The following is a 20684-nucleotide window of genomic DNA, read 5'->3' on the forward strand; positions in this document are numbered from 1 at the left end:
TCTATAGAACATTTTTATATATATATACATAATATATATATTAAAATTACATTTCTCTTTACAAAAACAGTTCAACAAGGGGCCAGGGTATGGAGCCCATTGCCAAGGCCAGGGCACAAGCATCCTGGAAAGTCTTGGCACTAGGCAGGGTCCCTTTTGGGGTGTCTCCACTCTCAAATGGGGCTCAGTCCAGAGTCCTGCAGCAGGTTGTATGGGTGGAGGCGGCGGGACTGGCCCCATGGCGAGATGCCTGCTCTGGATGCAACACAGCTCGCCCCGTCCCCGCTGTCACCACCTGTAAGGAGAGAACAGGACATGAATTCAGGAGGGGTGATAGTGCCAGTCGGCCCAGAGCAGTGTGGCATAGAGAATTGCCCCCCCAGAAACATCGATGTCCCTACTTCTGGCGGGTGGCGCTGTAGGGATCGAGGAGGTGGGAGCTGGCCTGTGCCAGGTTCCAGTCGAACATCTCCAGCACCCGCTGGCACTCACCACGGGACTTCAGCCCCAGGCAGAAGAGCTGCTCCACCTGCAAGGGGACAGGGCATGGCCAGAGGGGTGACAGGGGTGCCACCACTCTTGATGGAGCTGGGACAAGGGAATAGGTGTGTGCTGTACCTTCAGGTACTGGATAGCCCGTTGGGTGCTCCAGCCATGGCTCTGAAGGGCTGCCTGGCATTCCTCGGTGGTCACGCCATGCACCGTGTCCTGCACCTGGGGGGAGCTTGTGGTCACTGTCTGCTGCTACCCCTGGGCAGCAAGAAGCCTGTGACTGAAGCAGGAGACCACTGGGGCTGCTCCCATCCCTGGTTCTGTCTTCAGGGAGCACTATCAGTCTGGAGCTGGGATCATTCTCATCCCTGGGATCTTAAATCTCCCCTGGGCCTGGGTGGGCCACAATATTCCCAGCCTAGAGAGACCAAGGGGACCATAGCAGCACAGCCACTGTCCTCCTCCCCAGGGCCTTCAATTCCCATTTTGGCATTGCAGTGACATTTATGTCCCCCTGAACATCTAGGGCTTTCTTGTAGCCAATCCCCTGGCGTTGAACTTGTGGAAACTGAGGCACAGGGTGGGGAAAGCTCTTGCCCATGTAAGCCCACTTCTCATGGATGCTGGGGGATGACACTTACCAGCCGGATCTTGTCAGCAGGACGGCAAACATCTGGCCCGTCATAAACAATCTTCTGGAGGCTGCAGGAGGCTTTCACCAGGCACTTGGGCCCAGGGTTGCTGTTGTTGGAGGAAAAGTTGGCCTTGCAGTCTGACAATGGCTGCTGCACCATGGGACGGACGGTGGCTGTGGTGACCTGGCGGGAAGCTGCCACCTCCTCAGGGCTTTTAGCCTCCTTGAAAAACTTCTCATACTTGTCCAGGTAGGCAGGGCGCTCGGGCAGCAGGTAGTAGTGGGTGCTGCTGACCTTCTGCCCATCCTTCACGATGGGCAGGATGCAAGGTCCCTTGGAGCAGTCCTTGCCCTGCGCCTGGATGACCTTGGGGGTGGCGTACTTAGGGTCGAGGGCAAAGCTCTGTGTGGTGGGCATGGGCTTCCCTGGTGAGGTGGAGAGGCAGGAGCAGAGGGCGGCACGTTGCTGGGGGGAGCCCACCTGCAGAGCCATGGGGCTGGGTGTCCGGGAAGTGGGCTGGGACAGTGGGTCCCGTGGGGGGATCTGGGGCGGCCGGTCCTCCTCGCCCCCCGAAGCTGGGGAAAGGTCCCCTGACCAGCGCCCAGGTTCATTACGGCGAAGAGGCCGGGGTGGGATTGGGACACGGGGAGGGATCTGGGGCTTGTCGTCAGCTGGAGCAGCTGGTCCCAAAGGAACGTTGAGCCTCTTCATGCACTCCTGCTGCAGCTCCTCGAAGAGCTCGGTGGTCTGTGTCATGCTGGGCTGTTTGGTTTCCTTGGGGGGCAGGAAGAGGTTGTCCTCCAGTGCCGGTCCCCGCTCACCCTCATCCACAAAGCCATAGTTGGTCTTTCCCCGCCGGCTCGGGGGGCTGGTGATAGAACAGACCTCAATATCGTCCTCATCCTGTGCCACATCATCATAGGCAGGTGGTGGGGGCAAGGGCCGGGAATCCCAGTCCACCACCGGCGTGGGGTGGAGAGGCCGAGGTAGAGCCCGTGTGGGGCTCTGTGGTGGGGTCTTGTCCAGCAAAGAGAAGGCCTCCATGGCCAGCTTGGCTAAAGACGGGGCTGTCAGATCTCCCACTGGAGAGGGGCTACCCTGGGGAACTTCCTCCCCAAAGTCAATGAGAGTCACCTCGCTGCTTGCTGGCCCCTCGCTTGCCAGCCGTCCGGGCTGCCGCTCGCCAACCTTGGTGCCCGGTACTCGTGCTGATGGCTTGACTGGTCGCAGACCCTTCCCTGTGCCCGGCTTCTTCAGGCAGAGCTTCCGGAGACCCCCTGGCAGACCCTCCTCCTCCTCACTAACTGGGTCATAGCAAGGCTCTAGAAGGGGCAAAGAGAGATGGTGAGTGTCCCAGCACCCATCCCTAGGGTGCAAGAAGGTGTCTACATCTCCAAGCCCCCAAACCACCCCGTAATTTCAGCCCTCCTTGCTCCCAAGGCATACTAGGGCACCCGCCCCAGGCCATCCAGGTAAGAGAGAAAAGAAAGAGGGTTTGAAGAAGGGAAAGCAGCACTCAAAGAAGCCAAACTTACTGGTGAGCAGGACGGTAGGCTGAGGTGGGCGTGGAGGAGGCTGCCCTGCAGAAGACAGAACCCAAGAGAAGGGGAAGCATAGGGTGAACACAGAAGCGGCAGCCAGGGTGCTTGTTAACGGGGTGCATGCTTTGTTGTGTCCCCCTTCACTGGTGGAGCTTGGGGAGGATGCTGGTGGGAAGCCCCTCCAAGGAAAAACTGTAGGTTTAGGGGGATTGGTGCATACGCACAGCATCTGAGTTCCCTCCCTGTGGCAGCTCCACTGAGATCCCCTGCACTGGGGAGCTCAGCTGTGGGAGGCCAGGAGGGGACAAGGGACTCGGACAAAGGGCAGCAGGGCAGAGTCCAGCCAGGCAGAGCCACCAGCTGCCCATGCTGTTGGCAGTGGTGTATGGCCAGGTGACAACACGCCCCATCAGCCCAGCTCCCCCTGCTCTGCAAAAAGCAAGTGCCAGCAGAGACAGAAAGGAGAGCATCCAGCCCATCATCCTGGCAGCAGGGGTACAGGGATGGAGGCTTTGCGCAGCCTGATGGGCAGGAGGAAGGAGAAAAGCTACTCACTTTTAGCCCTCCCTGGAAGCTGTGTAGGTCTGGCAGCACTTGCGTCCACACCTAAAATATCAGGAGGGTCCAAGGGATTTCCCAGGTACAGCCTGTGGGGAGAGAGGAGAGTGCCTGGGAGTCAGCAGGGGCCACGTGGGATCCCTGCTTACCAGGCTTGTGCCTTGGGGTGCCCCACAGCTCCTCCACCACACAACCACACCTGGCAAGTACCTGTGAGTGCTGGGGCAACACACCCCAGAGGTTTCCAGTGCTACAGCACAGAGCCTGGTGCCATCCCAGTGCCATCCCAGTACCATCCCACCCATCTCCGGCTCCACGTGCATCTGTGGCTGCCTGCGCTGTGCCCAGGAGACGGCAAGCAGGGCACTGTGTGCAGGGTACTTGTGCAGTGCGTGGTGGCCGGGACACCCCTCCAGCAGCAGGGCGATGCTGTGCCCAAGGCAGGGTGCCCCGGTACCGCTGGGTGCTGGGGCCCGGGCGAGCCGTCGCAAGCCAGGGAGCCGGCGGGAGCCGGCACAGCCCGAAGGCTTGGGCGTGTGCCGAGCTCGGTGCGTTCTCGGCAGCCCGGGCAGCACGTACCCAGTGCCCGTGCCCACGCAGTGGGGCGCGGGGAGGCCTGCCGGGGCACGAGCCAGAGCCGCGTGCACGGCGCCTCGGTTCAGCCCTCCGGGCCGCCGGAACAGCCCGTGACACCGGGTGCTGTGGAGGGGTCAGGCTGGGACTGAGGGAACCGGCAGAGCTGTCCCAGGCCTGGGATAAACAGCATCGGGATCGTGATCCCAGGGGATGGACTGAGCCTAACGTAGGAGCTGGCCCTACCCACCAGGAGCTTTCCAGTTTTTTAAATCCTATCCTGTCCCCCACCACACTGAACTCCCACATCCCTCCAGCCCAGTGCTGGAAGAGACCCCCACATGCTGCCTGCCAAGGCACTCATGCTCACTGTTGCACAACCAATCCCACCTGGCAGAGAGCATGTGGGACACTGAAGCACAAGCACCCAGCCCCCCTTCCCCCCATCACAGTCCAGCCAGGTATCTTCTGATAGAGCAGGGTGGAGAAAAAAATCATTTTGGTGGATTTTTTTCATGTTTTGTTTTTCAAAAAGAATCATGCTATTAGAAGCATGGGGACAGGCTACAAGCCGCACACATTTAGCAGCCCTGGGACACCCCAAAAGTGTTTTGGGGTAATGTGGCCACCTCTGGGGTGGTGCTTACTGATGTCTCCCTGCCCCAGGACAGTCACAAAGGTCTTCCCCCTGGGACAGCCACAAGCACAGCAGACCCCCACGCCCCCTAAGCCCATTAGTAGGAAGAGACAAGGAAGTTAGTCCAGCTGCAGGGAGCCTACCCAGAGCCACCATTCCCAACACAGCAGGGGCAGAAAGAGATGCTTCACGGGGAAAAGGAGGGCAGTAGCCAAGCCGCGTCTTGCTCCCGAGCCCAGTGGGCAGCGGGGAAGGGAGAGAGCAGGCAGAGGGTGCAGAGAAGACAAAAAGTTTCTTACTCATCAATTTTATCGGGAAACCCCCAGCAGTGCTGCGGGTTGGTGTCTCCATGGCCTGTGTGGATGAAGCTGTTTTTAAGTGGCTGGCTGATGTCGTGGGCTGAGAGCCCTGCAACCGAGGTCACCGTGTTTCGGGGAAATTGGCCCACTTTTAGGGTCCGTTTATTCTGACCCCGCCACCAGTAATTCTCGGCCCTAAGGAATAAAAAGGACCTCGTTACTGATGAGGGGATGGGAGGTTGACACGCGCCTGCCCCAGTGATGGGGAGGAGGGAAGATTACTTCTCCAACTGCATGAAGGCATGAGGTGACACAACCGGGAAGGGACCCTGGGTGCCCAGGATCCCAACCCTACACCAGCAATACGCTTTGGCTCCCACCCCTCATGGTCCCTGCACCATCAGGTGCAGGGAATGCAAGTAGTGGGGAACAAAGCTCTGTGCTTGTGTCTCAAAAGATATGCCTCTTCCTCCTCCTTGCTGCCTCAAGTTACACGGGAGCCTTGGGGTGATGCCTGCAGCAAGCTCTTTGTCACCAATCCCTCTGTGCCCCATGTACTAAAGGATGGCACAGGGAACACGCTTGGCATCTGATGGGGAGCCCATATGGGGGACTGTGGGGTCTTCCTCCCTCCCATATGGGGAGGGGAACGCACAGCTCTCCCTTCCTGCATTATCAGTGAGCCTTGTGCAGGCTTCATGTGGGCAGGGGAAGATGGGCAAAAGGAGGCTTAGGCTATCAGTCTTCCTGGAACCACCTGAGTGGCCCAGGCCCCCCTGGGGTACTGGTCCCCAGTGTGTCCCCAAGAAGTTGCACAGGACACAGCCGCTTCTGGGGGGATGAGGTGGTCATCTAACCCAGAGGGACTGGTGGGGGGAACAGGGATGGGGCAGGGAAAGGCATCCCAAGTGGTGTGCCACACCCAGCACCGTGCCAAATAAATGGTGGGGGGGGGCTCCGACCCTAAGCTACCCCCCTGCCTGTCAGGGCCCTCCACTCCCCATGGGCAGGGTGTGCTGTGGGCAGGGGGCAGCGGCAGTGTGGGTGCCAGCCTGGCGAGGCTGGCATGGGCCCCACAGTTTCCTGGAGTCACCTGTGAGTCACCCCCGGCCACCAGCTCAGCCCTTTTCCTGTTTACCTTCCCGCTGCCGCCAGCCAGCCGCCTTACTCAGCGTCGGGACCCTTCAGCAGAGCTCCGGTAGAGCCCAGCCGGTACCGGGCATCCTCCCTCACCGCGGCAGGCTGGGGGAGGCGGGGGAACAGCTCCCCTCCCCGGGAAGTCCCCCTCCACTCGCCCTCCCTGCGCCCCTCGCTGCCACATCCCGACGAAAGGATGCTGCAGCCGGGCCATCCCTGCACTCTCCCTGCTCCCAGCCTCGGTCCCACCGAACCCGAGCTCGGACCCCCGGCACAAATCCGCTCCGGTGCTGCCCTGGCTCTTCTCCCCGCGACAGCCCCCTCCCACGAGCGGCTGGGTCCCCGGGGGGCTTTCAGGGAGGTCCCTGCCCCTGCCCACACACACGTACGCACAGCCGGCGCCCGCCGAACGACAGGCAGGGGCTTGAAAAGGGGTGGGGGGTGTTTACGGTGCCCCGGGCGGCTTCGGCAGGGCCGGATGCAGCCCCCGGCAGGAGGCCACCCCCCTCCCCCCCGCCAGCTCTGCCCGGGCATCCCCACAAGCAGCGCGGTGGGGGTGCCTACTGCCGGGGAAACTGAGGCACGGGGAGGGGGCTCCCCTCCGGGAGTACCGGCAGTCGGCGGGGCTTCTGCCAGCCCTCGGCTGCTGAACCCGCCGCGTGTGCCCTGAGTCCGCACCCCCAAAACCTACCCACCGGGGGTCACCAAGGACCGGCGTCCCTCGGGGAAACTGAGGCAGGGGAAGCTGCGCTCCGGCTGTACTCCACTCCCGGCAATTCCCGACCGACGGGCAACCTCCGGCCCCTCTTCCCGCTCTATCCTTCCCTCCGCGGCTCGCCTGGGGCCGGCGGGGGGCGGGGGGCGCGGACCCGCAGCCCGGCCGCGATGCGGCGGCAGGGACGATGTAGGCGCTCTGGCACGGCCGCACCGCCCTCCGCCGCTCCTTCCCTCCCTCCGCCGACGCTGCTTCCCCTCCCCTTCCCTCCCTGCAATTAAACCGCCAGACCCTAGGCAAGAGTCATCCCCGCGGCAGCGGACCGGGAGCAGCCGGTCCCTGCAGACACACAAACCCGGCCTGATTCACCCCGGGTTGTGACTAACCGCGGGGAGCCGGCCCGCGGCGGGGGACAGGGAGGCATGGGGACAGAGCCCTCCTCCTCCTCCCCTCGGGGTTGGGAGGCCGGCTCTAGTGCGGGCGCACCGAACTCCTTTGGGAGGTCCCCACTCTCCCCCAGCTGGAAGGTGACAGGCACATCCTGGGATAGGGATGCAGGGACAAAGGGTCCCCTCCCTACTCCAGTCCCAGGTCCCTGGGGTGGTGGAGGCCCTGGCATAGCCAGCAGGGACCAAGGAGCCCATGGCACAGCGGGTTCTGCCAGCATGGTACCAAGTCGCACGCTGTCTCTCCCAGCCCGATGACAGCAGCACATCTCCGGGTGCTGGCGGCACGTTCCTGACACGTCCCCACCACTATCGGCAGGGAGTGGCCCTGGGGTGTGCAGTTTCCCTGGGCAAACCCACGGGCACAGTGGGGTGAGTCAGCAGGGATGGCACGGGCAGAACTGTGGGCAGTGTGGGCAGGGCTGTGCCCCCCACACCGGGTGGCCCCACGATGCTGTGCTGCCTTGGAGGACCACAAAAAACCAGCTCTGCCCACCCGTGGGGTACACAGCCAGGTGTGCTGGGGACAGAGCCACCCCTTCCCCTCGCTGCTTCCCACAGTTCTGCCAGTGCTCAGTCTCCCCATTCCTTATCCCAGTGCAGGCTGGCAGACAGTGCATCCCTCTCTACAACACCTGCCACCCTCCAATGCAGTACCTGCCCTCAATGACCGTGATGATGTCATTCATCTGGATGTGCAGCTTGTCCGGTTCCTCAAAGTCCTGCAGCGCTCTCATGTCGGTGGGCTGAGCCTGGGGGAGAAGTGGGTGAGGATAGGAGATGCAGCCCCTCATGTCCATCCTCTTCTGAGGCCAGGCCCAGCCCCAAGGAGGGCAGGGAGTCCCCAAAAATGGACAAGAGACAGCATCACCACCAGCCCCTCCTCAGCTGTCACATCCCTGGGTGTGTGATGGCAAGGCAGAAACCAGGTGCTTCCTGCTGTGACCATGTCACCACCCTCCACCTCCCAGCCTGCAGGGCTGCCTGGCCTGAGCTCCCCATGTCACCTCCCACCTCGGCAATATTCTTAGCTCTATCCATGCTTGAGCAGAGCTGGCAGGATAGGATGTTGGGGCTCCTGTCCCCCTCCCTGCTCACGCACCTCCACCAAGAAGTCTCGCAAGGCCACGAAGGTGGGTCGGTCCTCGGGCTTGTGTGCCCAGCACTGCAACATGACGTTGTAGATGTCCTGGGGACAGTCCTCAGGCCGTGGCAGCCGCTCACCCTCCTTGTCTATCTTGTGCAGGATCTGTTGGACAGGGTGTGCTGTCAGGGTGTCCCAGATCCCCCTCAGCAGCAGCAGGGTGAGGTGAGGAGGCAGGTCCCTGCTGTACACCTACCTGGCTGCCATTGAGGCCAATCCAGGGCTCCTGACCATAGGTGAACATCTCCCAGAGGGTCACTCCGAACATCCAGGTGTCACTGGCATGGGAGAAGGTGCGTGTCTTCAGGCTCTCAGGAGCACACCTACAGGGGGAAGGACATGAGCATCAGAAGGCCATGGGTGCTGCACATCCAGGTCGCCCCCTCCCCAAGGCTCACCAGGCAAAGGGGACCTTGCGATGCTCCTGCATCACATAGTGATCATCATTTTTGGGCAGTGCCCGCATCAGACCGAAGTCCCCAATCTTGACGAGCTCATTGGAGGCCAGCAGGATGTTGCGGGCAGCCAGGTCGCGGTGGATGAAGCGCTTGGACTCCAGGTAGGCCATGCCCTTGGCCACCTGGATGGCATACTGGCACAGGGTGGAGATGAGGAAATGGCCCTGGTTCTTCCGCAGGCGGTCCAGGAGGGAGCCCAGTGGGGCCAGCTCTGTCACCTGGGCCATGGGAGGAGGACATCAAGCAGGTCAGTCCAAGGCCACCCTGGCTGGGCTGGTTTCCAGCCTTCTTATGCCCCACTGGGGATGCCAGCAGAGGGCTTGGTGTACAGATCCAGCCTGGCTTGGCTCATGCCATCATGTGGGACCTCCTCCCCATGGGCGTGTCATTGGGGTGAGCCCCATCCCCCCCACTCACCATCTTCATGGGGTGGGAGAGCACCACGCCATACAGGCGGATGAGGTTCCTGTGGTCCAGGGAGTGCATGGCATTCACCTCCCGGATGAAGTCGTCCAGTGCCTCCGGCTGGCTCAGCACATCTGTCTTGAGGCACTTCACTGCCACATTCAGCTATGGCCAAAGTAGGGATGAGTTCCAAAGCGTCTTCCCCTGTGCGTGGTCCCACCCCCTGGCTCCCCACCCACCCAGAGCAGCCCCTCACCGTCTTGCCAGCAGGTGTGCACCACTCGCCGCGACGCACGACGCCAAAGGAGCCGTCACCCAGCTTCTCAAAGATTGAGAGGTCCCGCTCCCGCACGAGGCAGGTGAGGGAGTGTTGGCCCCCAGCTTCAGGGGGTGGTGGTGTGGGAGGCTTGCGGAAGGTACTCTGGGGCTGGGGTGGCAGCTCTGACTCTGGGCGCTTCCCACTGAACACCTGTGGGACATGGAGGAAGGAGAAACGTGGGCATGGAAACATCCCAAGACCTTGGGTCTGTAAGTGAGAAGTTCTGGCACAACCCCTCGCCTTGGCTGTACATACTGGAACCTAGTGATGACCAATTAATGGACCCATAACACAGAGAAGGCTAGTTGTGGGAGAGGGCTCCATTCCTCCCGCTGCCAGCACACTGAGCTATGATTCCTATGGAGGGAAGCGTTTGTTTCTCTTGCAGCAGCTCTGCAGCAGCTTCTCAGCAGCCACAGCAAACCAGGCCGGTAGCCAGAGAGCCCTGGGCACTCCTTGGCCAGGCTGAGGCCACACAATGTGCCTGGGCACAAAGCCAAGAGAAACCTCCAGTTTGGGCTGAGCCTGGTGACACATCCCTGCAGCGACGTGGGCTTTGCAATACGTGCTGGCTACCACCACCCAGAAGGGATGGGCTCTCCTTCCATCTCCCTCAGCTGGGATGGATGATGTGCCCCATGGAACAGGGTCCATCCCAGTCTTGGTGCAGGGTGCGCGGGGGCTGGGCCCAGCATGTGTCTGGGGTGGGAGGTGGCATTTCTGCTATTTGTTCTTTAATAGAAGTAGCCTTCTATTAAAAGCCCATCCTCATCATGTCCCAGCACAGACAAGTCACGCATGGGAGAGGCCATGGCCCAGAGCCCAGATGGCAAACTGGGCTCTGCCAAACTCTGAGCTTCTGGGGTGCCAGGTGCCATAGGGTGCCAGCTTTGGATGGGATGGTATCAGGGCATATGTGAGCATCTCAAGGTCCCCTGTGACAGTGTGTCCCAGCCTGCAGGTACAAGGCTTTGCCCCCTCGCTGTGAGGCAGCAGGGTGGGCAGTGTCCTGGGCACCACTGCTGCCCACAGAGCTGTCTGCAGCAAGGCTCTCTGGCTCACTTGCTGCAAACAGGTTTCCTGACAAAGAGGCAAATAACATGAGGGGAATGAATTTTCCAAGTGCTGGGGTAGCAGGGTCACACCACAGGCGGGGCATGGATGGCAGGGGCTTCTGCCCATTTCCCTGGCAGCCTCCAGGGCCGTGGGGGAGCCAGGCACCCTGAAAGGGTACAGGGAGGGATCCAGATCTTCCTGTCTGCCTCAGTTTCTCTGCCACACCTGTCCCTCTCCCATCCCTACCTTGCTCATCCAGGATTTCCGCTTGCACATGGCTTTCCTCCGCTTCACTGCCTCCCACAGCCGCCGCTGGCCTGCAGGACACAGGGACACAGTGACTGTCACGAGTCAGTAAGAGGTAGGGGTCCCCTCTAGCCCCATATGCTCCTGTGGGCTTCCCAAAAGATGCTGCACATCCAGGCAGGGGTAAGGGGAGAGGTTTGAGGAGGATGTACACACCGGGGCGTCCCATGCCAATCTTCTCCAGATCCTCATTTTTGACGTACTCGAAGTGGGAGAGGCGTGTGACGTTGAGCTCGTCTCGGATGCGCAGGAAGTACTGCTGCAGCTGCAGCTCGGTGAGCAGCTCCAGCAGCCAGTCCGTGCCCTCCTCCGCCTGCATGCTACAGCTCAGCCTCTGCTGGGACACAATATCGGGTTAGGGGCAACCCTGCTCCGTTCCCCTCTGCCCTATCCCCACTGAGGAGTCACCCAGAGGAGCTCAGAACCAAGGCTGGGGTGCTGCTGTGAGGGATACTAGTGGAGTCATCTCCTGAGCCTGTCACCACCTCTTTGGGGGAGGCCAGGAGAGGCACCCCAATCAGCAGGACGCCCAGAGATAGGAAGGGTGCCCCAGTCTGCCCTGTCCTACCCACAGAAACAGCAGCCCAGCCCACCCCTCCATTCCAGCACAGGCTATCCCCTGGTCAGGAGTGCCAAGGACACAGAAGGAGGCAGAAGCTCAGAACAGATGTGCCTGCCCAATTCTCTCTGCTCAGCTGGAAGGGCTCAGCTGTACCCAGCAGGGACAGCCACCCTGGCATGCCTGCACACTTGGCTGAGTAGTAGTACAGATTCACAGTGGGTCTCGTCTGCTGTGGGTGGTGGCACCTCACTGGGCAGGCACAGGGAGAGGGTAGACAGGAACATCAGGGCCTCTGGAGGGTCCTGTTGCTCCAGCACTGAGGTACAGGACACCCCAGTGCTGCTGGCATCAGCCCCCAGCCGCGCCAGGACAGAGGGGAAGGGGCTGGAGCTCCATCCTCCCCCCCGACTCCCCATCCCTGCCTGTTGTCCTGGCTCTTCCCCACTTTAACCACCACCGCTCCGCAAAGAAATACGGCTCTGCCTCCTCCTGCTGAGAGCGGGTGGGAGGTTGGGACCCGCCATCCCAGCTCCACAGCGCGGCAGCCCCCTCCATCCTCTCCTCTACCCTGGGAGACGACATGGCCCCTGGCGTCTTCACCCGCTGTGCTCGGCTCCCTCGGCCGCGTCACCGCAATTACAATCCTCGGCACTGGGCTAAAAATACGGCGGGCGCGGCGAGCAGCTGGGCACGGGGGCGCATGGGGGCATGCAGGGCCACACGGGGCGAAGGGAGCTGCGGTCCCCTGCCCGCAGGGGACGGAGCCGGCTGACGGCCAGCGCAGGGTCTGCACGGGGCGAGGGTCGGCACTTACTCGGTAGAGGCGGAAGCGGGTGAGGAAGGGGAAGGATCGGTGCAAAGCCTGGAAGCGTCGCATCCTGCCTGGCTGCCAGCCCCTGGCACCGCTGATGTCCCTTCCCCGGTGCCGGCGTCCCACGGCGGAGCCCGCTCACTGCAGCCGGGGCACCCGCTGTCCCTTCATTTGCGCTACAGAGATGTCCCCTGGGCTCGACCGCCCCACAGACCCCCCTGGAGCGGGCAGGGGGTTCGGGCTGTCCGTCGGCCGGACGCGAGCTGTGGCTCTGCCCCTCCTTCCATCCGGCTCTCGATCCTCTGGCCGGCCGGCCCTCCCCTTCCCCAACGCAACGGGGCCGGGGCGGGGGGTGGCGGCAGGCAGGGCTGGGGGTCACTCCCCTGGCTGGAGCCGCTTCCTGGGGACCCCTCGCTGGCAGCGGGGCTCGGTGCCGGCCGCCTGCCCGCAGCGCTGCCCAGGAGGGTTATTTTCAGCCGGGCTGGGACGCGCGCCCAAGGGGCCGGGCTCCCATCAATGTCCCGCTTTCTCCCTTGTTCGGCGGCTGCCGGCAGCTGGGAGCCCGGACCCCCGCTCCCATTGCCATGGAAACTCGCCCCGGCCTTGGGAAACGCTCCCAGGCCTCAGTTTCCCCCCTAGGAAGCAGGGAGGGAGGGAGGCAGAAGAGACATCCGGCTCTCTGCTCCCCAACCGAGGCCACAGGCATGATGCCAGGGCGATGGGCACTGCGGGGGGAGTTTCTGGCTCGGCAAACATATCCGCTGCCCAGCTGCCAGCCCCCACGGGGCTCTGCCGTGGGGCGCACCAGCACCCTGGGGCTCGCTCCCCTTCCCTGGTGGGGCTGGCACCCAACCCCAGCAGTGCTGTCTGCCCGCGGGCTCCCTCGGGAGAACAGCTGGCCATGCCGGCAGCCGCAGCGTGAGAGAGGAAGGACCCACAGCAACCTCTTGCCACAGCCCCCGCCTGCCTGGTCCCCCAAACCGTGGCCATTGCTGTGCCACGGGGGCAGCTGAGAGGGAATTAAGCGCATCCCCAAGAGGAGTCTCCACTGGGGCTTCCACTGCTACTGGGATCCCAGCTGGCACCCAGCAGTAGAAGCACCGGGCACAACAAGCCCATTGACTGGGGACAACTGGGCACAGTGCCCTCGGCACCAACCTCTGCCACGCGCCAGCTTCCCCCGTCCCAGCTCAGGGGACACCGGGGGTGGGGGTGTCCTGCCTTGACAGAGCATCACCCTCATCACACAGAAATGGCACCCACCGGGACTGGCACCGAGTGCACTGCCTCCTGCACCCTCAAATCCCAGGTGAGGCTGCCCGGTTCAGTGCTCACATCGGGACTACAGGTTTCCAAAAGGGAATGGGGAACCCAGCTTTGCCCTCCATGCCAGCAGAGGTTCCGTGCCTCAATTTCCCTCTTTGCAATAGACCCTCACGCACAGGGAGTGATCCTGCAATCTCGACTCTGAGTGGGGCAAAGCATCCTGCCAGCAAACTCCCATCCTGAGGTGGGGACATCACAAACCCCCTAGACCCGCTGCCCAGGTGCTGCTCGGCCCTCGGTGCCCCGCACGCCCCTTGCCACGCACGCCCATCCCTGCAGCGCCAGGGATGCACCCTACGTGCACCCAGGCTCATGCACGGTGCGTGGTGAGGACGCTCACGTGCAGCCCAGGACCACACAGGAGCAATCCCCCCGCGTGCCTCCCGCCACCTGCACAACCGCAGCCGCCCCCCACGCACGTCCCCTCCGCGCAGCCCCGGCTGCCGCCCTGCCCGGCCGCACGTGCGCAAACACCGCGCCGCCGCCGGCGCCGTCCTGCTGCCGCCTCCGCCCGACGCGCACCTGGAGCCGCCTGCCCCCTGCGCGCCCACCGTGCCCACCCCCGCTATGGCATGTTCGTCGCCTCCGCGCTTGCCTGGCAGCGCACGCACCCGTCCGAGCTGGCACGTAGGGGGTTAGTCCGCTCACCTTTCTGCCTTCCCTCCCCCCCATGTCATCCCGAATGACACCACAATACCTGTCCTACACCTCAAGACCCCTGCCCTACATATTCCCCACATCCATGCAAAGCCTGACATCTCCCAAGGACACTCCACTGTGGGGATGGCAGCCTGCAGGGCCACCGTCTGGTTGCAGAGCTGCAGCTGGGGGCAGGCATCCTGTGCTGGGCACTGTGCCCCCCCTCCATGAGCTGTGCCAGGCTCAGCTGCCTTGCACCATTCCCCCATGCCTCAGTTTCCCCAGCAAGAAGCAGCAGGCAGCCCCCCTCCCGTGGGTCAGGATGCGAGCACAGCCAGGGAAGGGGGGGGGGGGGGGGCGTGTCATGCTGCCCCGGATGCTGAGGGGTACAGCACATTCCAGAGGGGAGATGCCATGCAGGGACCCCCTGTGCTCCATGTCAGCTGCCAGCCCATGCCCATCCTGAGGCCATCAAGCTCAGCCAGGTGCCCCCGCTGCTCCCCTCTAGCGATTCCCCCCCACTGACCCGCCGGCACGGCATGCCCGGGGCGATGTCCTGCCGGGGGGGTGGCGTGGGCCGCCTGCTGCCCAGCCGCAGGGCCCGCTGCCCGGTGCTGTCCGAGAAGCTGTGGGGCAGCGGGCCGTGCATTTCCTCCTCCTCCTCGGCGCTGCTCAAGCGCTGGTAGTCGCATCTCTCGCCCATGGCTGAGGCGGCGGCTGCGGCGCAGCGGCGAGTGGGGGGCTCTGCGGAGACGCCCGCGTCTGCTTGGGGGCGGCGAGGGCTGGAGCCGGGTTTGGGATCACATGGCAGAAAGTTGCTGCAGTTCCGGAAAACAGCGAGAGGGTGAAGGTGACCGCGACGGCAATGGTGGGGGCTGGGGGGGTGGAGGATGGATGGAGGGATGCAGGCGAAAAGGGAAAAGAGAAGGGGGCAGCCCCTTGAGCGCTTGCCCTCACCCCAGTCCCAGCCTGACACCACTGTCTTCCTCCCGGCGCGGTAGCCCAGCCGCCCACCTTCTGTCCCTGCTCCGGCTCCTGAGTGGAGAGGTGGTGGCATCGCCGCCAGCGCCGCGCTCGCAGCCCCCTTCTCCCCGCACCCCGGCACGGTGCACCAGGCAGCCAGGCGGAGGAGGAGGATGAGGGGGGACCATCGTCAAGCAGCCGGGGCTCTACAGCAGGCAGGATGGGTAGGGAAGCACCTGCAGAGGGATGGGGGGGGGGGGCTCTGGCGCTGGCAGTATCCCCAGCATCCCGCCCGCTTCCCTGCGCAGGCAGAGGGGGATGGGATGCACCGGGAAGATGGCTGCTCCGCAGCGACCGGCAGCGCTGGCGCAAGCACGGCAGGGCTGGCACGGCAGCCAGGCCCCGGGGGATGCCGCTTGGATGGGGGTCCGAAGGCCACGCCAGGATCAATCCTCTCCCCCCACCCCCTCGGACGGGGGCTGGGGGTCTCCTAGACCTCTGCCAGGCACTGCCGCAGCTGGCACAGCTCCCAGCAGGAAAACACCTCCCTGGATGGGGAACCCCCCACCTGCACATCGGGACTGGCCTGTACCCCCACGCTGCCCAGCCACAGTCCCTCTCGCAGCCTCCGGAGCAGAGCCACAAGCAGGTCGAAACAGGGGGGTGGGAGGGGTGGGGCTGCAGCCCCCTCAAATACCCCTGTGACCTGCCTATGTTTTGGGGCACAGCAGAGTCCCCAGGGAGCCATTTGCTCCTCATGCCAACGCCACAGGGTATGATGAACCCCCAGAAGCACCCCCACGACCCATCACTGTTCCCCACAGAGCCTTGCAGACCCGGTGTAGCAACAGGAGTGACACCAGGCTGTCAAAGCGCCAAGGCAGGGGGGCAAGAGCGTGTCCTGCTCCCTCTTCCCCTCTCTCTGCTCCAGAGAAACAAACAGCCCCAGTCCCGGGGGGCCGGGCGGGAACAGCCCCTTGGCGACTCCTCCTGCCATACCACGGAGGTGAGCTCAGCCGCGGAGCCGAGGCGGGCCGGGCCTGCGGCGTGGGAGCAGCGAGCCGCCCCCGCGCACGGCCCGCCGGCGTCACCGCGCTGGCACGCCACGGCACGGTGACTGATGCACGTGCTATGCCACCTTCCCTCCGGACCCAGCCGCCCTGTGCTACCCCAAAACCCTCACCAGCCTGCCCAGGGATGGCGATGCTGTGGGGATGAGTAGGGACAGCCCATGTCCCCACAGCCTCGGGCACGGATTTAGGTCACACCCCCCGCAGAAACGTCGGGTCCTCGTCTGCCCAGGCTTAACTGACAAAATTATTAGGTATTGTACAAGGGGACAAACGGCATTGTGCCCTGCCAGCCTGGACTCACCTCCCTGCAATTCCCACCCTGAGGGGGGTCCCACCACAATGAAAACCGCTGGATGGGGTGCACTGTCTTCTACCGTCCAGGGTGTGACAGTAACACTGAACACAAGGTGTCTCTCCCCTCTGTGGGGACACTGGCGTTCCTCAGCCCTATGGGACACCACACTTGGCCCCACATTCCTGGGATCAGTGCCACAGCATCCCCTATGCCCACCACCCCACACCGAGAGCCCCAGAAAGTGCTGGGTGCCCAAAACAAGCTCCCAGAAGAGGATAGGGTCTCCCACTCACCTCCATCACATCACCGTGCTCACAAATGGTGCCCGCCTGCCACCTTCCTGCCACCTTCCTGGCAGCTGTGTCGCCTGGAAGTGATCTCACTGACTGCGGCGGCAGCAGGGCAGCCGCACCGTCACCCCGGGCTGGCTTGTTCAGCCCTGGCAGGGCCTCGAGGGCGGCCCCAAATTGTGGTGACACACTCCCCAGCCGGGCTGCCACAGCGCAGGTGTGCAGACACACACACATCCACGCGTACAAACACACCCCGCTCCCACCAGAGGCAGGGCTGCTGCCTGCATCCTGCCCATCTGTGGGATGCTGCTGCCACCCAGCTCCCTGGGGACTGCCCCCAGCCCCTCACTGGACTGTGCCACCCCACGTACCCCCATACCAGTGGGTGCTTTACCTCCCTCGGCGCTGGCACCTGATGCTGCTTGGTTGGCTGGATGGAGCAAGCAGGAGGTCTCGGGGGGCCAGCAAGGAGGGCCGGTGACCCCTGTGGCAGGGGTGGCCGGGGAGGCCGGGATGCCAGGTTCCTCCTCGCTGCCATCTCTGGGCTCCCAGAGCCTGGCCCCATGGCCTGACCCTGTCCCCCAGCACAGAGCATCCCCTGCTCTGAGCCCCTGCCTGCAGCAGTGGATGTGTGGGAAGGAAAGGCACAGGCACGTGGGGGCCCCCCCATCCCAGCACAGCCCCAATCCCCTCCCTAAGCCTCTTTCCTCTGCTAAATCCGCTCCGCAGGTCGAGCTGGGGCGGGCTTAGCTTGTCTTGCACCTCCCAGTCGCCGGCATGGGCAGCAATTACTGACCCATAACTGATCCTCACCTCAGCCCCAAGCTCTCCCACCAAGGCAGGGTCACAGTGCAGTGTTTTGGGGGACAAACACACAAAGCAATAGTCCCTGGCACCCTCATTGCTGGGGAGGTGGAGAGGGCAGCAGGCTTGGCATCACTGAGCCCTGGTGTCACTGCCACTGTAGGGATCCTGTCACCCTGCCCCGATGCAAGGCTGGTTTGTGCCTGCCAGCCTCCCACAGTGATCTCACCTGGGCCACAGGGACAGCACTGTGGGGATCCCTTAGCAGTGCCAGCCCGTGTCGCAGTGAACTGGGCAGTGTGCGAGGTGGCAAAACGTCAGGGCTCAGGTGACACTGGTCACAGGATCCCCCTGGGGCAAAGTGGGAGAACTCAGAATGGGCATCCCTGCCTGGCACCCCCATCTGTCTACCCCACACACTCCAGACTTCTTGGGGGCTAAGGTATGGGAAGTGTCTCTGCATCCAGAGTGATGACCTGCTCTGCCAAGCCAGTTGGAAGAGCCTCTGTGGACCTGCCCCCCCAGGAGAGCTTTGCCCCCAGTCCTGCCAGGGAAGGGGGGCACCAGGACACACCCCCAGCCCTGCTCCAACCTGCTCCTCCACCCCTGGGGTGCTGCCAGCAGTACCCCCATCTCCACCCCAGTACAGGATGTGTCCTTGGGCCAGGCTGCAGCTGGCACAAAACGAGTTTGTCAGGTCTCAGGCCAGATTGACACAAAGCCACATCCACACAGCAGCATCTCCCCTTTGGGCTGGGAGCAGTGAGCTGGGACCCCTAGAGCCGGAAGGGGGGGATGAAGGCTCAATCCCTGCACTTCCCCAGCATCACAGCATCCTAGCCAGACCATTCAGTATTTGCCAGTCATTAGCACTAACTGACAGCTCCGTAATTAGCCAGGCTGCAGTGGGAGTAGTGGCCCTCCCCCAGGGCTGCTCAGCAAAGGGATGGAACAAGACTTTCTCCTAAGTCTTCCTATCCTGGCACAGTCTGCATGAAGCAGAACCTCCTCCTGTCCCCCAAAACCCATGCAAGTGGGCAATGCTCCCCAGGATGCTCTGCCCCTGACAGCTATCATCCCCCATGGACACAACTGAAGGCAAAACCCAGGTGGCTCCATGGGCAGGATGGGACTTCTTGGGTGGAAACTAAGGCATGGTGTCAAGTCTAGCCTGCAGTTAGGATGGGGCTCGATTACTAACTCACAGTAGTTCATGGTCCTGTGGGGGCTGCTCCTCTGCTTATGAGGGCCCTCTTGCCCCGGGGAGGCTGAGTCACAGTGGGACAGCAGGCTGGCAGCTGCCTGAGGAGGAAGGCATTGCCAGCCCCCCCAGCCATACCCACTACACCCCACCCTGCACTAACAAATACCTGGCTAAGGAGGCTCTGGTAGCTCCAGGGGCTGGTAACAGGTTGCACAGCTCCCACCCTGCACCCCCAGGCCTCGGCGCGGCCCGACGGGGGATGCGGAAGCTGCTTCTACCCCCCCACTCCCTGCGGGCACCTGTGGGCTCAGGGCTGGCCGTGGGAGCAGGGCTGCAGCTGAGCATGGGAGTGCAGCACCCAGGGTCTGTCCTGGACCCTCTCCCTAAAGGGGTGCCTGCGCTCAAAGACACTTCACAAGGCAGGCCCTGTTCCTAGGAGACTTTTGCAAAGCCCATAGCCCAAAAATTTTGTTGAAAGCTTTTCCCTGAGCCAGCTCAATGAACAGCTGAGTAAGAGGGGAGAATGCACAACCTCCAGAACACACAGTACCTGGTAAGAGGGACACCCTTTGCAAGGTGTTGAGCCGGTGCTGGAGCCCAGCAGCACTGGGACATCCCGGTGTACCCGCTGCACCAAGCGGCCCCAGGGAGGTGAGGGCGTGGGGAAGTGCCAGCGCCAGGCTCTGCCCCAGCCTGTCCTGCCCAGACAGCCAAGCCCCAGCACTGCTGACAGAGACACTGTCCCTGCCTGGGCTCCTCTGGCCACCTCCAAACCTCCTTCCCAGCTGCTGCTTCAGAGTGGGTAAGGGATCTAATCATACTGTGAGAAGCTGAGCAGGACTTGCCTGGCATGGTGGGATCCTTGTCTGGACTGTCAGCACCACCTTACCAAGTTTAACTTAAAACTTTTATTTAAAAAAGCAAAACCAACAAAGACCAAGAGTTCCAAACGGTCCTGGACTGTTCAGAGAAAAACTGCCACAACACGGCTGGACACAGCCACGATGCTGCATGCTGGGCCAGAGGTCAGAGGTTCCCTGCACCTCACTGCTGCCCGGGGTTTCGGCCGCAGTACAACACCCGAGGCGCGGCGCTGGCCCCGGAGGACAAGGATCCTCTGTTCAGTGCCACAGCTCCCACGAGCCCAGGGAAGAGGAAGAGCAAAGCTGCCTTTTCTCCGGGAAAAAAAAAAAAACCTTCCCCCAGCTTCCGCTGTGGTTTAGGAGAGTTCAAGGGCACCAGGCACCCACTCACAGCAGACCCTGCTGTGCCCTGGCAGCTGGAGCAGGAGGTGGGCCTGCTGCCGGCCGCGACTGAGCAGTCCCGCAGTGCTTGGGCACGAGGGAAGCACCGCAGCTCGCAGCAGTGCGGGGCACGGTGCCAACACACCGGCACACTCAGCTGTCAACCGGGCAGCAGCACCGTGCCAAGCCCTGAACCCCCCTGCCCCTCGCACACCCCCAGCCATGGGGTCGCGCCTCGTTCCTTACCTCTGCGCTCACCGCCACTGCCACCGCATCCTGCGCCGAGTCTGCAGCGTCACCGGAGGGCGAGGACGGGCACGGCGGCACTCCAGACAGCCGGCATGCCAGGCGAGACGAGCCCGCACACCTGCCGGGGCGGGGTGCGACGATCGACGCCGGGGACGTCCGGGACGCGGCTGGGATCACCCCCGGGGCAGCGGGCACCGGGCACGGGGTGCGGCCTCACACCCGGGCGGACCTCCTGCGGCTCAGGCGGTGTGCCGGGGTCCGCGTGCCGGGGTTGCCGCCGGGGTGCTCCTGCTCCCCCGGGTAGAGTTCGCCCTCCTCCTGCACTCCGCCCCGGGCCTCTCCCTCCTCCTGCCGGCCCCTCCGCACCCACCAGCGGGCACGGGCCGGGGGGCTCGCCGCGTCCCGCCGCCCCCCGCCGCGCTCCTGCTGCGCCCGCCGGGCCAGGCCCTGCTCCTGCCGGACCTTGGGGCCGTGCTCCTGCACGCCCCGCACCGCGCCCC

The 20684-nt window shown here is 63.3% G+C and overlaps 1 protein-coding gene across 8 annotated transcripts in view; it reads right to left on the minus strand.

Annotated features, from left to right (window-relative positions):
• Positions 1 to 20684, minus strand: part of TNK2 (tyrosine kinase non receptor 2) — a 21129-nt gene continuing 445 nt past the window's right edge. Inside the window, exons 1-17 of one of the 8 annotated variants that reach the window (XM_041467676.1) lie at positions 20182 to 20678; positions 14586 to 14877; positions 10878 to 11055; positions 10662 to 10732; positions 9297 to 9509; positions 9053 to 9205; positions 8576 to 8853; positions 8374 to 8500; positions 8136 to 8282; positions 7691 to 7785; positions 4736 to 4930; positions 3224 to 3315; positions 2663 to 2707; positions 1134 to 2449; positions 619 to 714; positions 402 to 529; positions 1 to 295 (exon numbers count right to left, since the gene is read on the minus strand). In XM_041467676.1, the coding sequence (XP_041323610.1) occupies positions 289 to 295; positions 402 to 529; positions 619 to 714; positions 1134 to 2449; positions 2663 to 2707; positions 3224 to 3315; positions 4736 to 4930; positions 7691 to 7785; positions 8136 to 8282; positions 8374 to 8500; positions 8576 to 8853; positions 9053 to 9205; positions 9297 to 9509; positions 10662 to 10732; positions 10878 to 11055; positions 14586 to 14762 (3318 nt within the window). In that variant the 5' untranslated portion in view covers positions 14763 to 14877; positions 20182 to 20678 and the 3' untranslated portion in view covers positions 1 to 288. Of the gene's footprint in view, positions 296 to 401; positions 530 to 618; positions 715 to 1133; positions 2450 to 2662; positions 2708 to 3223; positions 3316 to 4735; positions 4931 to 7690; positions 7786 to 8135; positions 8283 to 8373; positions 8501 to 8575; positions 8854 to 9052; positions 9206 to 9296; positions 9510 to 10661; positions 10733 to 10877; positions 11059 to 12097; positions 13332 to 14585; positions 14878 to 20181; positions 20679 to 20684 lie in introns of those variants that run through there. The other 7 variants (XM_041467678.1, XM_041467679.1, XM_041467677.1 and 4 more) reach the window with 7 other exon arrangements.

Source organism: Pyrgilauda ruficollis, unplaced genomic scaffold (genome assembly GCF_017590135.1).
Source record: "Pyrgilauda ruficollis isolate IOZ18807 unplaced genomic scaffold, ASM1759013v1 scaffold21, whole genome shotgun sequence".
Lineage (NCBI taxonomy): Eukaryota > Metazoa > Chordata > Aves > Passeriformes > Passeridae > Pyrgilauda > Pyrgilauda ruficollis.